At 48.0% G+C, this 23,561-nt stretch overlaps 2 protein-coding genes across 2 annotated transcripts in view; both read left to right on the forward strand.

The window, feature by feature from the left end:
• KMT2A (lysine methyltransferase 2A) overlaps positions 1 to 23,561 on the forward strand; it is a 1,466,550-nt gene that overhangs the window by 913,022 nt on the left and 529,967 nt on the right. The window contains exons 18-19 of the mRNA XM_085645838.1: positions 452 to 525; positions 1,220 to 1,413. Of these exons, the coding sequence (XP_085501964.1) occupies positions 452 to 525; positions 1,220 to 1,413 (268 nt within the window). The remainder of the gene's footprint in view (positions 1 to 451; positions 526 to 1,219; positions 1,414 to 23,561) is intronic.
• Positions 19,031 to 21,865, forward strand: LOC146861508 (uncharacterized). Its single transcript, XM_085646481.1, has 2 exons — positions 19,031 to 19,717; positions 21,812 to 21,865. Exons 1-2 carry the CDS (start codon positions 19,031 to 19,033, stop codon positions 21,863 to 21,865), a joined length of 741 nt encoding a protein of 246 aa, XP_085502607.1.

A 23,561-nucleotide genomic window follows, 5' to 3' on the forward strand; every position in this document is an offset into this window, starting at 1 on the left:
AGCTAGTGGATTTGTTTTAGTTAAAACCTTGTACGATAGTTGCATGAATTTCATCCGCGCCTTCTTCTTCTCTAATTGTCTGCTGCTGTTGATGGTGGGTCTTCTGTTTAACATAGTTTAAAAGCTTTGTATTTCCAAAATATAGACCCAGAAGGGTCAGGACTGTCTCGCCTGAGTATTTCTTTTTTATAAATTGAGGAATCCTTGCCATGTGTTCCTGTCCTCTGTTGCAGACAGAACAAAAAAGGCAGGAGGGTTAGGGCTAAAGTGGTATGTGGGCAGTGGCTGGCACAGAAAGGTTGAGTGTGTGTGTGGCGCAGCATAGATCATACCATGGCCTGTTCGTGCAGAATTCAGTCATTCATGTGCCCTGTGTTCAATGTAAACCTCTTACTTCATCTGAAGTAGCTAAGGAGGTATGAGTTGTAACATCTTTTTTACTCCTCTTCAGCAAATGGAGCGGGTTTTTCCGTGGTTCAGTGTCAAAAAGTCAAGATATTGGGAACCAAATAAAGCAGCTAATAAGTAAGTAACACCATGCTTAATTCAGTTGACAAATTACATACAAATAATTGGATACTTGTAGCTGCTATAGAGATACTTTTATGCTGAAGGTATCCTAAATGGCCCTAGTTTACTCATTGGAGATTGACCTAGTTTTTGTGCTGCATTTATTTTAAAATATTGTTTACAAAGCCTGGCTTCCACCAGCCCCTGCCAGGAACGTGTGCTGTTGTCCATTTTCTACTGTTTCATGAAAATAACTTTTAGTATCGGAAACATAAAGCCAGATAACTGGGTCTCCAGAGCTTCTAACTGTCGATACTGTGAATCCTAGTATTAGAGCAATTCCTAAAAACTTACATTTAAGGAAACCATTGAAGTCTGACTCCTACAGGTAAGAGTTCTGCTGGAGAACTACATTGACATTGGCTTTACACAAAGTAATCTGTCTGAAACCATTTGATCCAAATCTAAAACTTGAACGGCAAACCACACATTATAATTGTAAGTGCTTCTTTCTGAATCTGATTACCTTTTGAAATCTCAGCATTTGTATTGATACACCAGTACCCATGCTGCTCTCTTTGACAGAGCCCTTGCTTCCCCATAGCTCTTTTTAATTTTCATAACTGAGTCAGACCCCATATTGGTTTAGATTTATAGAATGTCTGTCCCGCCTGAACATCAGTCACTTTCTTTTTCATTGTTTGTCCAGTAGTGGTATGCTGCCGAATGCAGTTCTTCCACCATCGTTAGATCATAACTACGCTCAATGGCAAGAGCGGGAGGAAAACAACCGCTCAGAGCAGCCACCATTGATGAAGAAGATCATTCCAGCTCCAAAACCTAAATGCCCTGGCGACCCTGAGTCACCCAAACTGGGGCATCCTCCCACTTCTCCTGCTGCTGGTAAATTTTTAGTTTTGTGACTTATTGCTGTCATAGACCTGTACAGACATCAGAAATTGATAATAAGTTCCAGTCCTTTTGCTCTGCAAGTCTCTATCCTGTTTGAAAATTCATGGCATTTAACAAAGAATGTTACAGATTGTTAATTCCACACTTTTTCCTTATTCTAATTGACCACGTTCTACTGTGTTCTTTTCCTAAAAAATTTCAGTTTTGAACTTACAGAAATGTGAATCTTTAAACTTCTGAACAAAGTGATGCAACGGCTAGCACACAGTATTGTCAGTTACTGCTCTTATTACAAATGTTTTGCAGTGCTTGAGCAATGCTTGATCCTAAAAAGCCTAAATCACTGTTGATAACATTGGTGGTTGTCACTAGGTGGTTTCATCTTTTCCCCTTTGTTGTGCCACTTGTAGTCTTGTCTTCGCGTTCAATGAAACATAAAATCAAATATTTTCATATTTTATATATTATGGTTTTCATAAACTACAAACCTAATCACAAGTGCATAGAACCTCTTATAACCACACAATAAAGGGGGAAAGTCATGAACGATAAAGAGCATTCACGAAAGCTCATACCTTTACTGCACCGTGCATTATCGTTTGGGCCTGACCTATTGACAGGCGTGAGGGGTATTGCTAAGGTAAATACTTAAACCTTGAAGTGAGGGGAGAGAGCTAATTAGTATTGTTTGTTAAGAACGATTTGGTGTATTTTCAGCAGATTAAGAGTGTGGTAAGGTTACAAAGCTGAGAATTATTTCATTTTGAATTAAGCCAACAAAATGCTTACTTAAATTTTTAGTGTTTCGTTTTTCTTTTACCTAAGCCCCAGTGTACAGAAATTTGGTTTGCAGACTGCAAAGTAGATGAACATTTGTTTTGCTTCTCCTTCAGTAGTCAGTTAACATAGCAGTGTCTCATAATTTCTAAATATTATTGTAACACCCATAAGCTATAGGTAGTCCATCGCCTCATTTTGTGACCAGCAACTCTGGGTCTGAGATGCCCAAATTTTGTATCACAGTTAAGCCAACAGCAAGGAAATCCGTAGAGCTACGTTCTCATCTGATTTGCAATTTATTTTTTAATTTGGTGCTCGGTCCCATGGGATTGCTACTGACTAAGCCTTTTTTTATTCCGCATTTGGCTGCCTGTGCCTTTTGAACTCCATCACATGACGCATTCTTCTTAATGCTAGGGCCTTATTACCAATCTTATGATGCCCATGAAGATCCACCATGAAGACCCCCCCTCCCTCCACCCGCCCAAGAAATGCTAGCTTTGCCTGGAGCTGGTCATGTGGTGAAGAGGTATATTTGTCAAACGTTCAGTCTTAAAACTCTGAATGACAGTGACAACACCTCTTGCCAGAGCAAGCTTTAGTTTTGACCTCTGAGAGCAATGGCCAGTACATACCTTAAGATGGCTTCTCTGCTCACTTGTAATATCCACCAGTGGAACTAGACATTACAGGGGCATATCTGCTCATGCAGATATGTCCTCACATGCATATGCAATAATGTAACCTGCCTTAGGGCTACAAGACCTACTTTAGAGGTGATTTACATATATAGCACAAGCAGTGTCTTTGGCATGGCACACTGGAGTGTGCCATGTCATGTTTGCAAACATGGTTTACACCATGTCATGCAGCCTGCAATGGTAGTCAGTTGTGGAATTTGTGTGTGGGTCCCTGAGGGTGGCATAATATACCCTGCAGCCCTTAGGAACCCTCTTTAGTACCCCTGCCCTAGATACCTGGGGTACCATTTACTAGGGACTTACAAGGGTGCTAAAGTCCTTAGCCGATTGTGAAACAATCTGACATCACTTTGATTTAAGAAAGGAGCACTGGCTCTGAGGTCTGGTTAGCAGGCCTCGGTGCACTGTCAGAGTCGAAAATCAGCATCTAGTAGCTAAGAGTGGCAAAAAGTGAGGAGACAACTGCAGCAAAAGCCCAGTTTTCTACACAAGATTGTTGTGGCAGAGAAAAGGTTTGCATGGGAGCTGCCACACAGTGGCATATCACACACTCCATGGTATTTTTGCCAGGTATAATAGGAGGGATTCCTTAAACATCTCCCTCACGCCCACAGAAAGACAGCAGCAGAGACTGCACCAGAAGGGAAAGTAATCTGAAAGACAAACAGTTGTTGTGGCTTGGATGCAGCTGACAAAACCTCCAAACAAGTCATCACTAGAATCCACCGCCTTGCTTGGCTTTTTTCTGGCTTTAGACCTGAGGTTCAACAACACCCCATTGATCCGGCTTTTGATTTCTCTTTGGTCTCCATGTTGAGGAGGCTAAAGAAAATAAAATGAAAGGCTATGGAGATGCTGCACCATCACCAGGAAAAACTGGTTTTCTTCAGACAGCATAAGTGGGCGCAGCAAATTCCCCTTCATTGTGAACCCAGAACCAACCATACCAGCAGTCCTCAGAGGATCTGGCGACACAAGGAACAACCCAAGTTAAGGACACAGGAACCCCACGGAGGCTGTGTGCAGAGTCGAAACACAGCCGTGTTTCCAATAGAAGTCAACAGGAAAGCTGCAGTTGCAGTTTTGGTGAAAAAGGACCCTTCCCAGTGAACCCTGAAGAAACCTCATGCAAGGCAGATGGGTGGAGATTCACCCCACCCATGGATACCCCCGGAACCTGGATACCTACACCAGGAAAGCTGGGTGCATAGGTGCGAAGTGACGTTGGAAGTCTTGAAGTGCAGAACCTGCCAGCAGAGGGGACAGAGTCTGTGCCACTCAGAAGTGACCAGTAGGCACGAAAGAGCAATGCCCACCGATGTCGAATGGTTCAGAAGAGTTGACAGTGATCTTGTTGCTGCAGCTGTGGGGACCAGGCTATGCTGTGGAAGACCAGGAGCCGTACATGAACTGTCCCACATCAAGAACCAGATGGTCGGTGTCCAGTGGGAGCACCAACAAACCTTGGCCGCTGAAACAGTTGTGGAAAGCAAAGAAGAAGCAGTGTTGGGACCATCAAGGTCCAAGGGACTCGCCACAAGCAGGAGAGTTAGTGCAGGCCCCAAGCAAGCAGGGGACCCCACTAAAGCAGAAGACCCTCAAGAGGATCCACAGGCTGAAGGCACAGGAGTCGCAAGAGAACCTCGAGAAGCTCACGAAAGATGAAGGCCCATGGAGCAGAGGATGCAGTGAGGACTCTACAGTTGACAGGAAGAGATGCTGGTGGCTTTAAATTCTTGTAGCCTGAAGATTCCGGAGTGCAGAGCCACCAAGCCCTGGCAACGTCAAGTTGACGCGGTGCACAGAGATTCGTCCCAATGGTTCCGACTAGGGATAATGGCCTCAAAATTGCTAAGAGAACAGGTCAGGACTCGAGGGAGTTGCAAAGCCACCACATCTGTTGCTGAGCCGTTCCAAGTCCGTGGGACGTCAGGAGCAGCAGACCGGTCAGCTTTGTCGCAATGCCTTCAGATGCAGGGGAGTGACTCCTTCACTCCAAGGGAGATTGCCTCTGGTGTCCTTGATGGCGACAGGTCTGTTGAAGATCCTGGAAGAAGCACAGACGATAAAGACTTTCAGAACAGCGAGACCAGGAGCAGCAGGAGTCTTCCTTGATGCAGTCTCGGTTCCAGGCGAAGTCCAAGTGTCCAGACGGTCAAAGAGTATCGTGTTTTCAGGTTGAGTCTTGTCCTACAACGAATCTGAGGACCCACCCACATGTAAGCCATTAAATACCCTAGGAAAGGGGTTAGGATGACTCAGGGGTCACTCTCAGAGGAGGGGCTGGACAGAGGGGAGGATACTCTCATGTCCTTTGTCCAGTTTTGAGCCAGAACTGGAGCCAAGGGCTCCCTGAACTGGCTCAAATCTGAGTATGCAGGTGTGAGAAAGTGGCCTCTTTCTGCATGGTTGCCCCCACTTTTCGCTGAATTGCTGATGTGCTTTGACTGAGTGTGCCCTGGACTTCTGCTAATCAGGTACCCAGGGCCTATGTTTTCCCCCTAAAACTGCATTGAAGCCTAAACCCAATTGGCATCTCTGGCCACAGGTCAGCCCCTGGTAAATGGTACCACAGGTACCCAGGGCACTGCAACCAGAGAAGGCCTCTAAGGGCTGCAGCACTTATTGTGCCACCCTTAGAGGTCCTGTACCCTTACACACACTGCCTTTGCAGGCTGCGTGTTTTGGTGCAGAACAAAGTGAAGAGTCGACATGGCACACATCTCTGTATGCCATGCCTCCAACCCACTGCCTTGGCATAGGTCAGTCACCCCTCTAGCTGGGTGCACTATACAAGTGGTGAGGGTACAGGTGCATGAGCCCTGTGCCACTACAGTGTCTAAGTCCATTCTTCGACATAGTAAATGCAGTGCTGCCATTAAGAGTATATGGTGCTGGGAGTTTCTTATTACGAACTCCACAGCACCATAATGGCTACACTGAAAACTGAGAAGTTTGGTATCAAACTTCTCAGCACATTAAAACCCACACGGATGCCAGTGTGGGATTTAATGAAAAATGCACACAGAGGGCATCTTAGAGATGCCTCCTGAAAACGAACCCACCACTAGTGTCCAGGCTGAGTGGCTGCTTTCAGCTGCCACCACCAGACATGTTTCTGGACCCCTGGGTCGACAGCCTGCTGCTCTCTGGTGCTTGAAACAATGCACATCTTGGGACAGTGTGCCAAGCCTCCTCTCCCAGGATAGGCAGGGTTCACGAAGGGGAAGCTTTAAAGGCGTGCCGTCTTTGTGAGCTTCCCCAGGCCACTTGCTGATTTCAGCAATGGTCCCCGCTGGTTCTGACACCCACTTTGGGTGGGAGAACCGGCGGGAAAAACAAGTGAGGAAGATAGCTGTGCCCACCTCTGCCAACTCCACCCCTTAGGTGGTGATGGTGAGGTAAAGCACAACTCCCAATCCCTGCTATCTTACAGATGGGGGGACTCAGACAACCAGGTACTGGCTCATGCCCCCCTCCCACTGGAGGGTGGCATAATAGGAAGTGTACCCACCCCAGGAAAGGGACCCATTGGTCCCTGCCTTTTACCTACCAGTAACGCCCCTAAATCTAGTATTTAGGGGCACCCCTGAACCTTGCTTCCTCAGACCAGAAGAAACTGCAAGAAGAAGGACCGAACAGCCTTGCAGCAGCTAACAAGAGGAAGTCGCCCACTGACTTGGCCCCAGCCCTACCGGCCTGAGTCCCCCTCGAACCTGCTCCTGCGAAGTCCCGTTGTGTCCTGCAGCCAGCACCCTTGAAAACCCCGGAGAACCTGCCTACCTTCAACCACAAAGGCTTTGTCTCCTGCGAACACCGGATTTGTTCATCTGCAACCTCTGGCTCCGGCCGGAAACTGCAAATCCGCCATACTCTGCACCTGCCGTCCACGGCCCAAGCTCGAGTGGGCAAACACCACGAGAAGGTCACCTCTGCGATCCTGACCTGCCTCAATCCTCCAGCCGACACCTACAGCCTAAATCCAGAAGGTCCCCCCACCCCCCAAACGTGACCAGGCGCTGGTAAGAAGATCCAACCCCAAAAGGCACCCCTGTACCCGACGCCCCACGGCCTTGGGTGGCCAAACGGATGGTGGCCAACCAACCCCTAACTTCTCGAAGTGGTGGTTGTACCCAGAAGACCTACGTCCCCAAGCCTGCAGTGCCTTTGCAAACCGGAGGTTCCCCATTGAAAATAACAGGGCGCCCGATGTGGAAACAGCAACCTGCAGCTGGCCGCCCTAGTGCCGCTGAGGGTGCACCTTTGTTTCCCCATTTGCCCTGAGCTAAAGTCCAGGAGCTTTGCTCCCACAAACAAGTGTCTTGCTTGCCAGCAGCCACCAACTGGAGGCCCCCTATCCCCCACTGGATAACATTGGGCCTCAGCATTCTGCACCCGGCCGCCCTAGTGCCACTGAGGGTGTAACTAGAGTGCATCCTTTACCCTGGGGGACCCCTGAGTTTATCCCCAAAACCTCTACTCCCACTACCAAATACTTGCGTCAAAACCGATAACGCTATTGTAGTGAGAATAAAAGATGTTCCAATTCCATGTAGCTTCTTCCAAGTATATTTATTCAGGATAAGATGTTAAGCAGAGCCCCATCAGGAGCGGCCTTCCTGCTGCTCAGCCCATCTACTAACTGACTCACACACTCATCAACATTCCACTCACCAGCATTCTGTCATTACAGTCACACTGGCTGAGCAGTAGGTAGAACAACTATTTTCCTCCATAGGACTACATTGACTGTTTTTCTTGGAAAAGTTTTTAAGTGTAGAGTTTGAAAACGTAAATAAATTCTTTAAAATTGTACTGTTTAACAAAAACGATTTTACTCGTAGTATCCATGTATACTACTAGGAGTAAGAAAAGTAATCCAAAAGTAACTTACTTGTAATCTTACTGAAAGTCCCATTCAAAGTATATGTACTGTATTCTGAAAAGCATTATCAGTAACACTACTGTAATCAAATCAAAGTACATTTGCAATTGCAAACCAAACTGTGTTACAATCTGTATATTTACTGCAAAGTACTTATCACTTACCTGTGCCAGGCTTGCTTGGTTCTAGGAAATAAAATAACAAAGAATATTCTTGATACAAAAAACAATTGGTCTGAAGTTCAGTCTTTTGAGTGTGTGAATTCATTTGCTGACTGAGTGTGTACAATAAATGCTTAACACTGTCCTCTAATACTGCCCTACTGCTCGACCACACCACCACAAATAGAGAATGAGGTGCCATCTAACTTTACCACTGCCTACCTTTGGGGTTCCACTGGACTCTGTGCACGCTATACCTCACTTTGGGATAGTGAATTCACACACTCAAAGACTGAACTTCAGACCAATAGTTTTTTTATTAGAAAATATCTTTTTATTTATTTTATTTTCTTGAACCAAGCAAGCCTGGCACAGGTAAGTTGATAAATACTTTGCAGTAAATCTACAGTTTGAAATGCAATTGTAAATGTACTTTGAAATGATTACAGTTTGAATTACTGGTAATGCAATACTGTGCAATGCTGTACATATACTTTGTATCGACTTTGCAATGAAAATTACAGGTAAGTTACTTTAACGTTACTTTTGAGATTACTTTTTAGATAACTTTTTCTACTCAGTGTGATATGCCTAGATATCACACTGGGACATTTCCTAGAGAAAAGGTAAGGAAAGTTTTGCACAATGGTTATTTTCCTGGTTTCCAAACAAATCAACTCCACACTTAAAACATTTTTCAAAGAAAAACAGTCAATAGGTTCCTATGGAGAGAAATTAAGTTAACGGATACCAGGTAAGTAATCGGTATTTGGGGTTGAGTTTCTGGGGTTAGAACAAGGGTTCTCCCAGGGCAAGGATGCACTCTCGTTAAACCCACAGCGGCACTAGAGCGGCCGGGTGCAGAGTGCTGAGGCCCAATGTTATCCAATGGGGGATAGGGGGCCTCCGGTTGGTGGCTGCTGGCAAGCAGGCCACTGAGTTGCACTGCAATGTCTAAGAATGGACTTAGACACTGTAATGGTACAGGGCTCATGCACCTGTACCCTCACCACTGGTATAGTGCACCCAGCTAGAGGGGTGACTGACCTATGCCAGGGCAGTGGGTTGTAGGCATGGCACTCAGCGATGTGTGCCATGCCGACTCTTAACTTTGTTCTGCACTAAAACAAGCAGCCTCTAAAGGCAGTGTGTGAGTGTAGTGGTACAGGACCTCTAAGGGTGGCACAATAAGTACTGCAGCCCTTAGAGGCCTTCTCTGGTCACAGTTCCCTGGGTACCTGTGGTATCATTTACCAGAGACGGACCTGTGGCCAGAGATGCCAATTGGGTTTAGGCTTCAATACAGTTTTAGGGAAAGAACATAGGCCCTGGGTACCTGATTAGCAGGAGCCCAGGGCACACTCAGTCAAAGCACATCAGCAATTCATTAAAAAGTGGCGGCAACCATGGAGAAAGAGGGCACTTTCTCACATCAACCAAACCCATACATTGTGACTCCAGACCATTGCAGACGTCTCCTAGAGGCAGTCCAAGTGATACCTCAGAAGGGAGCTATCGAAGTTGTTTCTGCAACCCATTCATAATCTCTGTGCGCTCAACAGGGGTACTAAATGGCTACCCTTGAAATAAAAGATACTGCTTTTTAGAACATCCTCATTCATCTGGATCTGATCGAGACTTCTAGACACATATTCCATACCTTTGAATTTCCCAGGCGTCAGACTGGATCCAGAAGATTGTCCGTGAGCAGTACCCCTGTGCACCGGTAGGTGGCGTTGTTCGACTCCGAATGCATCGTCCGCTCCGTAAGTAATGTCCGGGGCACCTATATAAGTGCGTTAACATCAATTTGTTTTTTCTTTAAGTGGCAGCCAGTGCTGGTCCGAAGAGCTACCCCTCAGTCACTGTTTGAGTGGATTAGTTTTACTTTTTTTTAGTACTTTTTTTTCCTTCTGGTGTGTAGGATGTCATATAAGAAAGCGGGATTCAAGCCCTGCAGAGCCTGTCATCGGCCGATGTTGGTGACGGACTTGCACCTTGTCTGACTTTGCTTTCTGGAACACAACCACGGCCCAAAGTCATGCTCTGATTGCCACACCATAAATCCGAAGGACTTGCCGGAGCTCATAGCGGCCCGGCGTGCAGCCCTGCGTCATTTGTGGTTCGCGGGTGAGAGGAAGGCCCCGGGTGTGCTCGCAAGATCCAAGGTCGACGTCCTACTCCAGGTACTCTGGACATTCGGGTAAGTCGGGCAGAAAAAGAGGTCTTAGACTGTTGGCCAACGAGACGAGAGAACATTAACATTTGAAGCCGGGCTTCACGTTAGAACCCGCGCCTGGGCCCTCTCTGCGCCTCCCCGATTTTCTGGGAGCCGGAGCGACTCGTGCCCAACTAAAGGAATTTTACGAGGACAAGCTCGTCATCTTTGGGTGGCCCGACTCTGCATCTTTGGGCTCTGCTGGGTCGAAGGGGGTCTCCTCTGGTTCCGCGCTGGCTGCTCTGGCCCTTGCTACAGTCTGGCCTCATGGAGCCATTCCTGGATCCGGACCGGCACTATTTGTACCACTTCAACCTTCCCCGTCCCTGGTCCCGGTGCAGACGCACCCGGCGGCTCTATCTTTATTCTGATCCCCACTGCCGATATGGAGCTGGATGGGCGTCATCAGATGCCGCATTTAGTGCTGGCAGGAGCCTTGTCTCATCGATTGGAGCTAGAGCCCCATTCCCTTGGGTTAGGACTTGGGGAACAATAGGAGGGGTTGCTGGACCCTGAAGAATACCAGCCATAAGAGGAAAACCCTAGAATGGACTGGTGTGAGGAACTGGGTGAAGCCTGTGGACTGGATACCTCTCCAGATACTGGTCTGCTTTCTCCCGCTACCATGGCTATGGGGGAAGGAGCTTTGTGAGCAATAGTGGTGCGGAGGTCATCTGTGGTCCTTGACCTTCAGATGCCCTCTGTGGCAGTCGAGACTTACATCTTAAGAGGTGCTGCAACCAGAAGTCCCCACATTCGAACCACTACTCCCATTCAGTGGTTCCCTCACTGACATCCTTTTGGGGACTTGGTCCAAACCTAACAGAGGGGCTCCTGTGAATAGGACGGTTGCCCACCACCTGCACCAGGCGACCCAAACTTCCTCTCCCAACACCCTACCCCTGAGAACTTGGTGGCACATTTCCTACTGCTCCCCCGCATATGGAATCCAAGAAGCTGGCATCCTTCGGGAAGAAGTTGTTTTCTTTCGCTAGCCTAGCATTGCGGCCTGTGAACACCACATGCATTTTTTGCTGTTATCCCCACACTCTGGGACATGGTTGGGCAAGTGCTGCCACAGGTCCCAAAGGAGACCTGGGCTGTACTCTCAGCCTGTTGCTGATGTCAGAGATGCAGCTAAGTTGACTATCCGCTGTGGACTGGGCACGACCGACTCACTGGGCAGAAGGGTTTCATCGACGGTGACCCTGAGGCCTGGTTGAGGATGATTGGCTTTTCAGGGTTGTCCAGGCATCCCTTATGGACAGGCCCTTCAATCGCACCCATCTCTTTGGAGACCGGGCGGATTCCAAGCTGAAGTGCTTCAAGGACAGTTGTGCTACGGCTAAGTTCTTTGGCCTTTCTATGGCCCCATGTCTCTCCAATCCACTTTTCACTCCTTTTGTGGCTACAGAAGGGGCTTCTGACCATGCCAATTCCCTCGCAGCCACCGAGCTGAATGTGCCAGGCTTCCCAGCCTCTGCATGGCCAAGGCCACGGTACCCACAGACCTCGTGGGTCGGGTAGCCAGAAGTCTGGTCAAACCCCCCACTCCCCCCAAATTACATTGGACAGATGGATTTTGCAAATCGTCTGAAGGAGCTACTCCCTCCCCTTTGTAATAACCCCTCCCTCTATGCCACTATCTCATGACCAGTTAAAGGAGAATCAACTGTCCCTTGTTCGAAGCATATGAGCTGTAGATCATATGCTATGCATAGATTGTTTTTTTCCGCCATCGGGTTCGGATGTTAGTCGATGCACTCCGGTTCGACACCGTCCCTTCGGTTTCCCTTGGTGCGCAAGGCACTCTACCTTGACAGTATTGTTTCCGATCGCGTATTCCATCCTTCGCGTGTCGTGTTTATTGACAAAAACCCTCTTTCGATCGGAGAGCTCATGATAGGCAGTCGGGCCTAACCGCGTCGGGTCGACCTACAGTCAATGAAACGAACTCCATTTAAATTCTGCACTCGGTGCTACGCGAAATACCCGCGCACGACTCACACAAAGTGTGCAACCTGTGCTTGTCTCCTGAGCACAGTGAACAGGACTGCGTTGCGTGCAAAGCTTTCTGCTCCAAGAAGTGCTATGCGACCTTCGGGCTCGACGTCGCCACATGCAGAAGCAGCACACAAGCTCCATTTTGGACCTCTTCGGGACTGAATCGGAGGAATAAGCCGGCGATGCTAATGGGGTCGAAACAGGAACTGATCTCCGTTTCCGAGTACGGCTCCGACCAGGATGAAGACATCCCACAGGGAGAGCGTACTGTAAGTACAGATCCTCCCTCGCCCCAAAATCCCCCTGAACCGAAAAAAAAGGGTCCGGACCAACCCGCGCCCTCTGGCTCCGGTCGGCACAGAGATCACGCTTCCAACGCCCCCCCCTTCTGGCCCGGCACCGAAGCTTGTGAAAAAGCCTTCCGGCACCGAAAAAGCCCACGCCAAATCAGGCACCGAGCTGAAATCTTCTGGATCGAAATCTTAGTCCGGCACCGACCCTCAACACTCTGCACCGAAACACACTTCGGATCCAAAAACACCAGCCCCCAAACCTTTGACACCGAAACCTTAGCGCCGAAACAACCGCAGGCACCAAAATCACCCAAAAAGCATTGTTTCGATGATGTGCTCGAAAAACCGGACCCAAAACAAAAAGTGCTGTATATTCATCCAAAAACTGGGCATATCACCACCGCAGTGACTCTGAAAAGAAGCACTGATGCGGAAGAGGAATATCACATTCCTTTGAAGAAGAGGACTGTCTGAACTAACCCTTCTCCTCCTCCTCTTCCTCCTCCTATCCCATCTCCTCCTTCTCCACAGTCTATATCTGTGCCTACTTCACCTCAGCACTCGCCACATTCACCTGACAAGCAGGATGATGGGGATGATAACGGGAATGGGGATGACGATAGTCAGCCAATACCTGCAGACCCATGGGATGACTATAACATTAACTCGCCCACAGGCAATGATCCTGACTTATATCCTACCAAACCCTCTCCTCCAGACAATAGTGTAGGTTACTTTGAATTGCTGGGTAGGGCTGCCAATTACCATGGGGTGCAGCCCCACAAAGATTCCCTCGAACAAGATTTCCATTTCAAGACCCTTAGCACTACTCAAAAGTCATCACACACACTTTACCAATGCTCATGGGTGTGATCAGACATGTGGATGACCTCTGTAGTGATCCTGTCAGGGCACGTATCATTACCCCTAGCATAAACAAAAAATATAGGTCTGCATCATGTGACCCAGCGTACATTAGGGGACAATTACCATTGGACTCGCTAGTAGTGTCTAATGCATGCAAAAGGGCTAACTCCCAAACCACAGGAGATGCTCCATCCTCTGATAAAGAATCTAAGCTTCTTGACGCTTTGGTGAAAAGAGTAGCATCTCGGGCAGCAAACTTCTGGCGCATATCCAACACGCAAGCGTTGCTAGCTAGATACGACCGTGCACATTGGCACGTGATGGAACAATTGATCCAATATCTACCCCAAGAACATAAGGATAGAGCTGAGGACCTGATAAGGAAGGGACAACTTATTTCTAACCATCAAATCTGGAGCTCCGTCGATGCTGAAGGCACAGCTGCCAGAGCGGTAAATACCAGTGTCCTTTTAAGAAGGCACGCCTGGCTATGCATCTCTGGATTCAAACCCGAGGTTCAAACCTCTATACTAAACACACCTGTTCGAGGCATATGAGCTGTAGATCACACACTTATGCATAGATCGCCATCTGGTGTTGGGCCCGGATGTTTGCACTTTGTTGTTGTCCTGGAAAGTCTTTGGAAGTGACGGGATAGGTGGCTCCTCCTTATAATCCGACAATAGTGCGAATGGGCATCGACTCCATCGTCAGATTGGGTTTTTTTTCCGCCATCGGGCTCGGATGTGTTAATCGCGCTCCAGTTCGGTGTCGTTACCGATCATCTTTTCGACGCGAAACCCTCACCCTTACTTCGGTATTATTTCGATCGCGTTCCCCTTCGACACGCATCTCTACCAGACCATCAAATCTTCGATTACGGTCGACGCAGGCCTTCGGGCCTACCTGCGCCTTTGGGCCTTCGGCTCATGGAAAGGACTCCTTTTTAAAAGTGTCCTAAATGTGGATCCAAGTTTCCACACGCATAGCTTCATGAGGTGTGTAATGTAGGAAAGTGGCTCTGTATATACTGTTCCCAAATGGGTACAGTGTGCACAGAGTCCACAGTCCCCAGAGGTTTGGCTGAGGCTAAAGTTAGATATAACCTTACTCTCTAAAGTGGTAGCTTGGTCGAGCAGTAAGGCAGTATCAGAGGACAGTGTAAAGCATTTGTTGCACACACTCAGTCAGCAAATGGTCTCACACACTGAAGAACTGAACTCTAGGCCAATGGTTTTGTATAAAAGTATATGGTTATTTTATTTTAGAACCAACAATAGGTTTCAAAATATACTTTCTCTGAATGAGAGGCTTTATTTTCAATATGCAGTAGACTTTTTAATACAATAGACACAGTTGTTGCACTAGGCAACACAATTTCAAACACAATAATACATTGAGCTCAATGAGAATTTCTAATTAAATGCAATTAGTTACTTTGAGCATTACCTTTCTAACCACAGGACTGGATCCTAGATTCAGTCCTGGGACATTTCCTGTAAACAGTTGAGTAAAAGCGTTTTCGTTACAGTAGTGATTTTTAAGCAATACTTTGGTATTTTAAAAGTTGACACTTAGAAACTTTTTCCTCATAGAATCACTAATGTTATCCTATGGGAGGAATTTCACTTAGCAGGTAAGTGGGGTTATTGTTACTTTTTCTAACTCCGTGTTGGATCCTGGATCCAGCACTGGGGCACCACCTGTAAACAGTTGAAAGAATGTGTTTTGGTTATACAGGCGATTTTTAACGAATATTTGTCATTTTGCAAAATCGACACTATGAAACTTTTTCAGCAAAAACCAGGCAATGTTATCCTATGGAAGGAAATTTAAGTTGCAGGTAAATTATGTTCTCGTTACTTTTGTAATCCAGTGCTGGACTCCTAGGTTCAGCACTGGGACATCTATCTAAAACAGGTAAGTAATTACGTTTTCACAGTTGGTGCGATTTTTAAAGAATATTTGTAGTTTGCAAAAATCGGCACTTAGAAGAAATTTCACAGAAAAACAGTCAATGGTTTCCTATGGAAGAAAATTGGGTTAGCGGTAAGTATGGTTGGAATTACTTTTCAGGGTCAGTGCTGGGCACCAAGATCCAGCACTGGGATCTCTCCTGATAGCAGGTGAGTATTTTCGTTTTCGTTACTCGGTTGATTTTAGGTGAATATTTTAAAGTTTAGAAACTCCACACTTAGTAGAATTTCCAAGTCAAACCAGTCAATGTTACCCTATGGAAGAAAAGAGTTATTGGCTTTTGGGTAAGTACTCAACTGGCAGAGTTAAGGTTCTGGGCATAGACTCGGGGGTCTCCCGGGGTCAGGTCAGTGCAGTTGTTACACCCTCAGTGGCTCAGGGACAGCCGGGTGCATAGTGAGTTAGACCCAATGTTATCCTATGGGAGGCAGGGGGCCCTTGGTTGGTGACTGCTGGCTAGCAAGTCACGGGGCTGTGGGAGCTGGGCTCCTGGTCACTTGCTATGGGCAAATGGGGAGGAGAGTAGAGATTGCACTGCAGGGGCACTCGGGCGGCTGGGTGCAGGGTGCTTTTGCGCCTTCGGGCGCTCAATTGATTGCCACGGAGAAGCTCAAAAACGAACAAGGGCTGCAAGCTCGGGGACAAAGATTCTTCAGGTGTGACCACCACTTTGAGAGGTAAGTTGGGTATTTGGAGAATAGGTAGGCACCCAGGAGTTGGGTACAAGGGGCTGCAGGGCCCCGGATGCAGGGGTGCCTTTTGGTGTCAGGAAATCCTACCCTCGGCTGGTCGCAGTTGGAGGGGTCCCTGGTTCTGAGGCTGCAGGCGTCGTCAGGAGCGTCGAGGTGGGTCCTTGCGTACTGGATTCGGGGTCACAGTCGCTGGGGGGACGTCCTCAGCGTCTTTGTCCACTCCAGCACAGGCCAGGCTTGGTGGGTGCAGAGTGTGCAGGGTTCACAGTTCCTGGCTGATGCCAGGGGTCAGTTACCTGCTTTGAGCAGTACCACTGCTCGTGGGAGTCCCAGTTGCTTAGAGTCACAAGGTAGCCAGGTCCTCCGGGGTTTGTGAGGTTGTTGGCCACTGGAGATGCCAGGATTTAGCAGGAGCAGGTTCGAGGGTCGACAGGCCGGTAGGGCTGGGGCCAAAGCAGTTGGTGTCTTCCTCTTGTGAGCAGCTGCACTGCAGGTCTTCTTGTCTCTTGGTCTTCTTTGCTGTTTCGGAATCTGGATCTAAGGAAGGAAGGAAGGTTCAGGGTGCCCCTAAATACTAAATTCAGGGGCGTTACAGGTAGGTTAAGGGCAGGGTCCACTGGGTCCCTGCCCCGGGGTGGGCACACCCCCTATCCTGCCACTCTCCTGTGGGAGGGGGGCAGTGGCCTAGTCCTGATTGGGCAGGGCTTCCCATCTTCAAGATGGCGAGAGCCCAGAGATGTTCACCTCACCTCCCCCTCCTGAGGGGTGGGGTCGGCAGAGGCTGGCACACCCCCTGTCCTTACTTGGGGTTTCCGGACAGTCTTCCTGCCAGAGTGGGGGTTAGAACCGGTAGGGGCCAGTTGCTGAGTACAGCAAGTGGCCTGGAGAAGGTCATAAAGGCGGCATGCATTTGAAGCTTCCCCTGCCCATCCTGGGGGAGGAGACCTAGCACCTCGCCCAGGATGTGCGTTGTTAAAGGCCCAGGAGAGCGGATGACTCTCTACCCAGGGGTCCAGCAACATGTCTGCTGTGTGACAGCCTAGGCAGCCCCTCAGACAAGACGTGGATTGTATGTTCGGTTCAGGGGGCATCTCTAAGATGCCCTCTGTCGTGCATTGTACATTAAATCCCACTCTGGCATCAGTGCGGGTTTAATGTGCTGAGAAGTTTGATACCAAACTTCTCAGTCTTCAGTGGAGCCATCATGGTGCTGTGGATTTCGTGTTGACGATCTCCCAGCACCATATACTCTTAAATGGCAGCACTGCACTTACAGTGCCCAGAAATGGACCTGGGTACTGTAGGGGCACAGGGCTCATGCACCTGTATCCACACCACTGGCATAGGGCACACAGCTAGAGGGGTGGCTGATGTATGCCAGGGCAGTGTGTGTTGTGGGCATGGCACACAGGGATGTGTGCCATGTCGACTCTGTTTTGTTCTGTACCCAGACACTCAGCCTGCAAGGGCAATGTGTGTGTGTGTCAGGGTACAGGACCTCTAAGGGTGGCACAATAAGTGCTGCAGCCCTTAGGGGCCATCTCTGGTCACAAGGTTCTGGGTACCTAGTGTACCATTTACCCGGGGCTGACATGTGGCCTGAGTTTTCCAAATTGGGTTTAGGTTTAAGCACATTTTTAGGGAAGGAACATAGGCCCTGGGTACCTGATTGGCAGGAGCCCAGGGCACACTCAGTCAAAGTACATTCAGCAATTCAGCAAAAAGTGGGGGCATACCATGCAAGAAAGATGGCACTTTCTCACATGTAACCTCTGCCTTTCACCCGAGCACGAGGCCAAAGACTGTCCAGCTTGTGCCTCCTTCCACTCCAAGAAGACGATCCGGGACCATCGAGCTCGAAGAACAATGGCTCGATCATCGACATCCATCCCCAATGACATCTTCCAGGAAGGCATCAATGTACCGGAGCAGGAGCAAATCCAACACAGCACCGTCAGCTCCAGCAAAGCCGACAACGAAGACATCACTCCGAGGCGGCGGGTCGTAAGTACTGACGTCAACCCCTCCACACCCCCTTCCCAAAAAGGCTTCAGTCACACCTTCGCACTCGGGCCTAGGTGCACACCGGGACAAGACTTCTCACGCCCTGCCTTCAGGCTCTGCACCGAAGCCAATACAAAAACCTTCAGGCCACTCTGGATTGAGCCAGCCTGCAGCCGGTGCCGAAACTCCATCCCCGGCACCGAAAAAGAAACCGATGTCTTCCTCCGCGCCAAAGCCTCCCTCCTCACCGACGCCACTGGCACGGACGACCCAGCTCTGAAGATATCCTCGGAACCGAGCAAACACCCGGCTCCAAAAACCTCGGGCTCTCAGCCTTCGGAGCACAGACCTACGGATCCGAAAAAACCACCGGAACCGAAAAAACAGTCTGTACCGAAACCACTATCGGGATCGAAAATTCCCAATTCCAGGCCTAAAGAGCACAAAAAGCCTTCAAATACACAACCGGCACCCAAAAAGTCGGCGCCGAAAGAACACACACCTGAGGATGAACCTTTCCAACGGATCCTACCCAAAAAAACTCTCCAAAGAGACCCTAAAACAGGGCAACTCATACTTAGCCCTTCAGAAAAATGGACAAACCTATACCAGCTCCACTTCCCTTGAAAAAGAGAGACTTTGCTACTTCTCCATTACGGATTCCTTCTCCGCCTCCCCCTCCACACCACTCTCCTATCCCATGTTGACCTCCCCCACCATCATCTCCACCTCCAGATGATAATGACACCTCTGACGACATGGGAGATGATCACCCTTTAGGGAAACCCAGTCCTCCTGGTCCCCCAAAGGATCCATGGGAAGATTACAACAAACCAGATGTCCCAGACCCACCTCAGGACGACATCTACCCATCTAGGCCATCCCCTCCTGAGGATGCTATAGGGTTCACTCAACAAAAACACAGGGCAGCAGAATAGCACGGGATAAACCTACATACATACCCTATAGAGGAAGATTTCCTCATGGACACTTGAACCATCCCAAAGGTCCGGTGCCATTCTCCCCATGTTAAAAGGGGTAATAAAACATGCTCCCGAGGTGTTCAAGGATCCTGTACAGGCCAGAGTCATTAACCCCAGGGTAGAAAAGAAATACACTGCTGCCCCATCTGACCCTGTTTATATTAAAGGGCAAATACCCCTAGATTCTTTAGTGGTCTCCAACGCCAGGAAAAGGGCCAATTCGCAAACCACAGGAGATGTTCCACCTCCTGATAAAGAATCAAAACTGCTTGACTCGTCCGGAAAAAGAACAGCGCCCCAAACAGCTAACATATGGAGGATTGCCAACACACAGGCTTTGCTTGCAAGGTATGATAGGGCATATTATGATGAACTAGAGACTCTACTGCAACACCTTCCAGATCAATACAAGACACGAGCTAATGATTTAATTCAGGAAGGCAAGGTCATAACAAATTCCTCCATTTGTTTTGCTCTCAATGCTGCAGGCACAGCCTCCCGGGCTATTAACACCAGCGTCCTTTTACGCAGACATGCATGGCTACGCATTTCCGGCTTCAAGCCGGAGGTCCAAACCACTATATTAAATCAGCCATTTGATCAGGAACACCTTTTTGGACCCAACGTAGACTCCTCTTTAGAAAAGATGAAAAAGGACACCAACACTGCCAAATCAATGGGAGCCTTGCAATCGCAAGCTCCCAGAAGTTATTTTCGTCGTTCCTCCAAGGTCATTCCAAAGAAGGACGGAACCCTGAGACCCATCTTGGATCTCAGACCATTAAACCTCTACATACAATCAGACCATTTCCATATGGTCACTCTTCAACAGGTCCTTCCGTTACTCAAACAAGGCGACTTCCTTACCACATTAGATCTCAAGGACGCCTACTTCCACATTCCCATTCACCCTGCTCACAGGAAGTGTGGCTCAATGATTAGAGCGGCAGACCCTGATGCAGAGGTCTAGCCCGGGACCAGGGTTCAATTCCCCGCCTCGGCGGGTCTTGGGCTCAAAAATTCCACGGACCTGATAATTCTCGCCTCGGTGCCATTCTAATCGTGGAGTCCCATTCTGCAACTCTGGGCAATAGCTTGCTTAATCTCCACAACGGCCCCCACAACGCTAAGGATGCCTGGCCTTCACCTTGGGGGTGCCCAGGAGTGGACGCCTCACAGGGAAAAGCCAGGATGGGTTCCACAGCGGTATTCGTACAAGCGCCGAGAGACCTCCGGGTAGTCGTGCGCTATACAAGTATCCATACATTTACACATTTACATTCGGTTTGTGGTAGACGGCCAGCATTACCAGTCCAAGGTCCTCCCGTTCGGAGTCCCCACGGCACCCAGGGTCTTCACAAAATGTCTGGCAGTGGTAGCAGCCCACTTAAGAAGACAACAGATTCACGTCTTCCCATATTTAGACGACTGGCTCATAAAAGCAAAGTCACATATCCAGTGTGTAAATCACACACACGCAACAATACAACTACTTCACGACTTGGGGTTCACCATAAACCTCCCAAAGTCTCTCCTCCAATCATCCCTCATACAACAATATCTGGGTCCAACAATAGACACCACAAAAAGCCTTGCATATCCCAGTCCAGCCTGGATAGCAAGCATGCAAGCTCTCATAGCAAGATTCCAACTGTAAAACTCACTTCCAGCTTGAGTGTTCATGCAACTAATAGGGATGATGGCCTCTTGCATTTTCATAGTGCCTCATGCAAGACTCCAGATGTGCTCTTTACAGGAATGCTTAGCACGTCAGTGGAACCAAACTCAAGGTCAGCTGACAGATCTGGTGTTGGTGGACGGCCACACACATCGCTCTCTGCAGTGGTGGAACACCCAAACCCTTTCCAAAGGGCGACCGTTCATAGAGCCGGTTCCACAGATTGTGCTAACAGCAGACGCATCGCTCACCGGATGGGGAGCTCATCTACTTAATCACACCATACAAGGTACATGGACACCTCAGCAAAGGCTACTCCACATCAATCATTTGGAGTTACTGGCAATCTTTCTGGCATTAAAATCATTCCAGAAACAAATATCAGGCAAAGCTGTCTTAGTCCGCACGGACAATAGGACAGCAATGTACTATTTACAAAAACAGGGGGGGACGCACTCTCTCCAGCTCTCTCAACTAGCACAGAGCATATGGAGATGGGCCATTCCTCAGAACATTTTCCTATTAGCACAACATCTCCCAGGAACTCAAAATCACATGGCAGATCTGTTAAGTCGACAGTCACAACAGATTCACGAGTGGGAACTTCACACCCAAGTTCTCCAACCGTTCTTTCAAATGTGGGGGCAGCCAGAGATAGATCTCTTCGCCACACATTACAACACAAAATGCCCAAGCTTCGCTGCCAGATATCCACACCCATTGTCCCAAGGCAATGCGATATGGATGAATTGGTCAGGCAGATTTGCGTAGGCTTTTCCGCCTCTCCCACTCATTCCATTAGTGGTACGCAAGCTGCAACAACAGTCGTTCACACTGATCCTAGTTGCTCCAACGTGGGCCAGACAACCCTGGTACACAACATTGCTGGAACTATCAGTAGTCCCGCACCAAAAACTACGCCTCTACCCCACAACTCTTAACACAGAACCGTGGAGAACAGGGCTCTAAAAAACCTTGAAAAATCTCCTCGACCTACCTGCAACCTACTTGACCTCTGTCTCTGAAAGCGGAGCAAATGTGACAAGATAACAATATTTAAAGGCATCTTTATTGCTCATTAACTTTGTGAGCAATACAAATGCCTTTAAATCTTGTTATCTTGTCACATTTGCTCCGTTTTCACAGACAGAGGACAAACGTTTGTCTTTCTACCCGCCAGAAAGGGCGAGTAGGACCTAAAAACAGCTTGCCCTTGTTAAATTTAGCTCGCATATGCGAGAGGTCGAGTGGATTATTCGAGCCCTGGAGAGATCAGACACCCAGATCCAGCACAGCTCAACCTAGCGATCTGGCTCCTGAAGTCCTAGAGTTTGGTTACCTCAATCTTCCCCCTGATTGCATGAACGTTATCAAAGAGGCTAGACGCCCCACCACTAGAGCCTGCTATGCAGCCAAGTGGAAAAGATTTGTTGTATACTGTAACAATAACAACATCAACCCTCTAGATGCCTCCACTCAGCACATCATATGTTATCCTCTACATCTTCAGAAATGTAACCTAGCATACACTTCAATTAGGTTACATCTCGCTGCCATTGTAGCTTACTTACAAAATAGACAGCACCTATCACTGTTCAGAGTGCTTGCCATTAAGGCATTTATGGAAGGCCTCAAAAGAATTATTCCTCCCAGGGTACCTCCTCCTCCCGTGTGGAATCTAAACATCGTCCTCACAAGACTAATGGGTCCTTCATTCGAGCCTCTGCATAAATGCGAACTACAATTCCTCAGATGGAAAGTCGCTTTCCTTGTGGCCATTACATCTCTTAGAAGAGTCAGTGCGTTACAGGCACTAACCATTTAAGAACCATTTTTACAACTCCATCATAACAAAGTGGTTCTCAGAACAAATCCCAAATTTCTTCCTAAAGTTATCTCTCCCTTCCATCTGAACCAGTCTGTTGAGTTGCCAGTGTTCTTCTCGCAACCACAAACAGTAGCAGAAAGGGCTCTTCATACACTGGATGTAAAAAGAGCACTCCTTTACTATATAGACAGATCAAAACCTTTTCATAAAACAAAATCACTTTTTGTATTCTTTTCACGGCCACTTAAAGGCAATCCCATATCAAAATCTGGCATTGCAAGGTGGATTGTCAAATGTATACAAATTTGCTACCACAAGGCAAAACGAACACTATCTATTCCCCCTAAAGCCCACTCGAACCGAAAGATAGGGGCTTCAATGGCATTTTTAGGGAACATTCCCCTAGATGATATCTGCAAAGCAGCTACATGGTCTACACCGCACACATTCACAAAACATTATTGTGTAGATGTGCAGGCAAAGCAACAAGCTAGTGTGGGCCAAGCTGTACTTAAAACACTATTTCAAACTACTGCAACAGACACTGGTGGTCGCCACTAAGGAGGAGTACTGCTATGTAATCTATGCATAAGTGTGTGATCTACAGCTCATATGCCTCAAACGGAAAATGCTACTTACCAGTATGCATCTGTTCTTGGCATGTATAGCTGTAGATCCACACACGCCCACCCACCTCCCCGGCTACCTTTATCTGTTCCAGTATTATCTTATTTAGATACAACATACATGGACATCTTTTCTTACAAAACTCCATCATTTCCCTTCTGGGCCTCGACACAATCTGACGATTGAGTTGATGCCCATGCACACTATTGTCTAAAGGAGGAGCCACCTATCCTGTGTCTTTCAAAGACTTTCCAGGACAAAAACAAAGTGCAAACATACAGGCCCAACACCAGATTACGATCTACGCATAAGTGTGTGGATCTACAGCTCTACATGCCAAGAAAGAGATGCATACTGGTGAGTAGCATTTTACTTTGATAAGGAACACCTTTTTGGCCCAGTGGTAGACTCACTAAAAAGATGAAGAAAGACACCGAAGTG

The sequence above is a fragment of the Triturus cristatus genome, chromosome 3_1 (genome assembly GCF_964204655.1).
Source record: "Triturus cristatus chromosome 3_1, aTriCri1.1, whole genome shotgun sequence".
Lineage (NCBI taxonomy): Eukaryota > Metazoa > Chordata > Amphibia > Caudata > Salamandridae > Triturus > Triturus cristatus.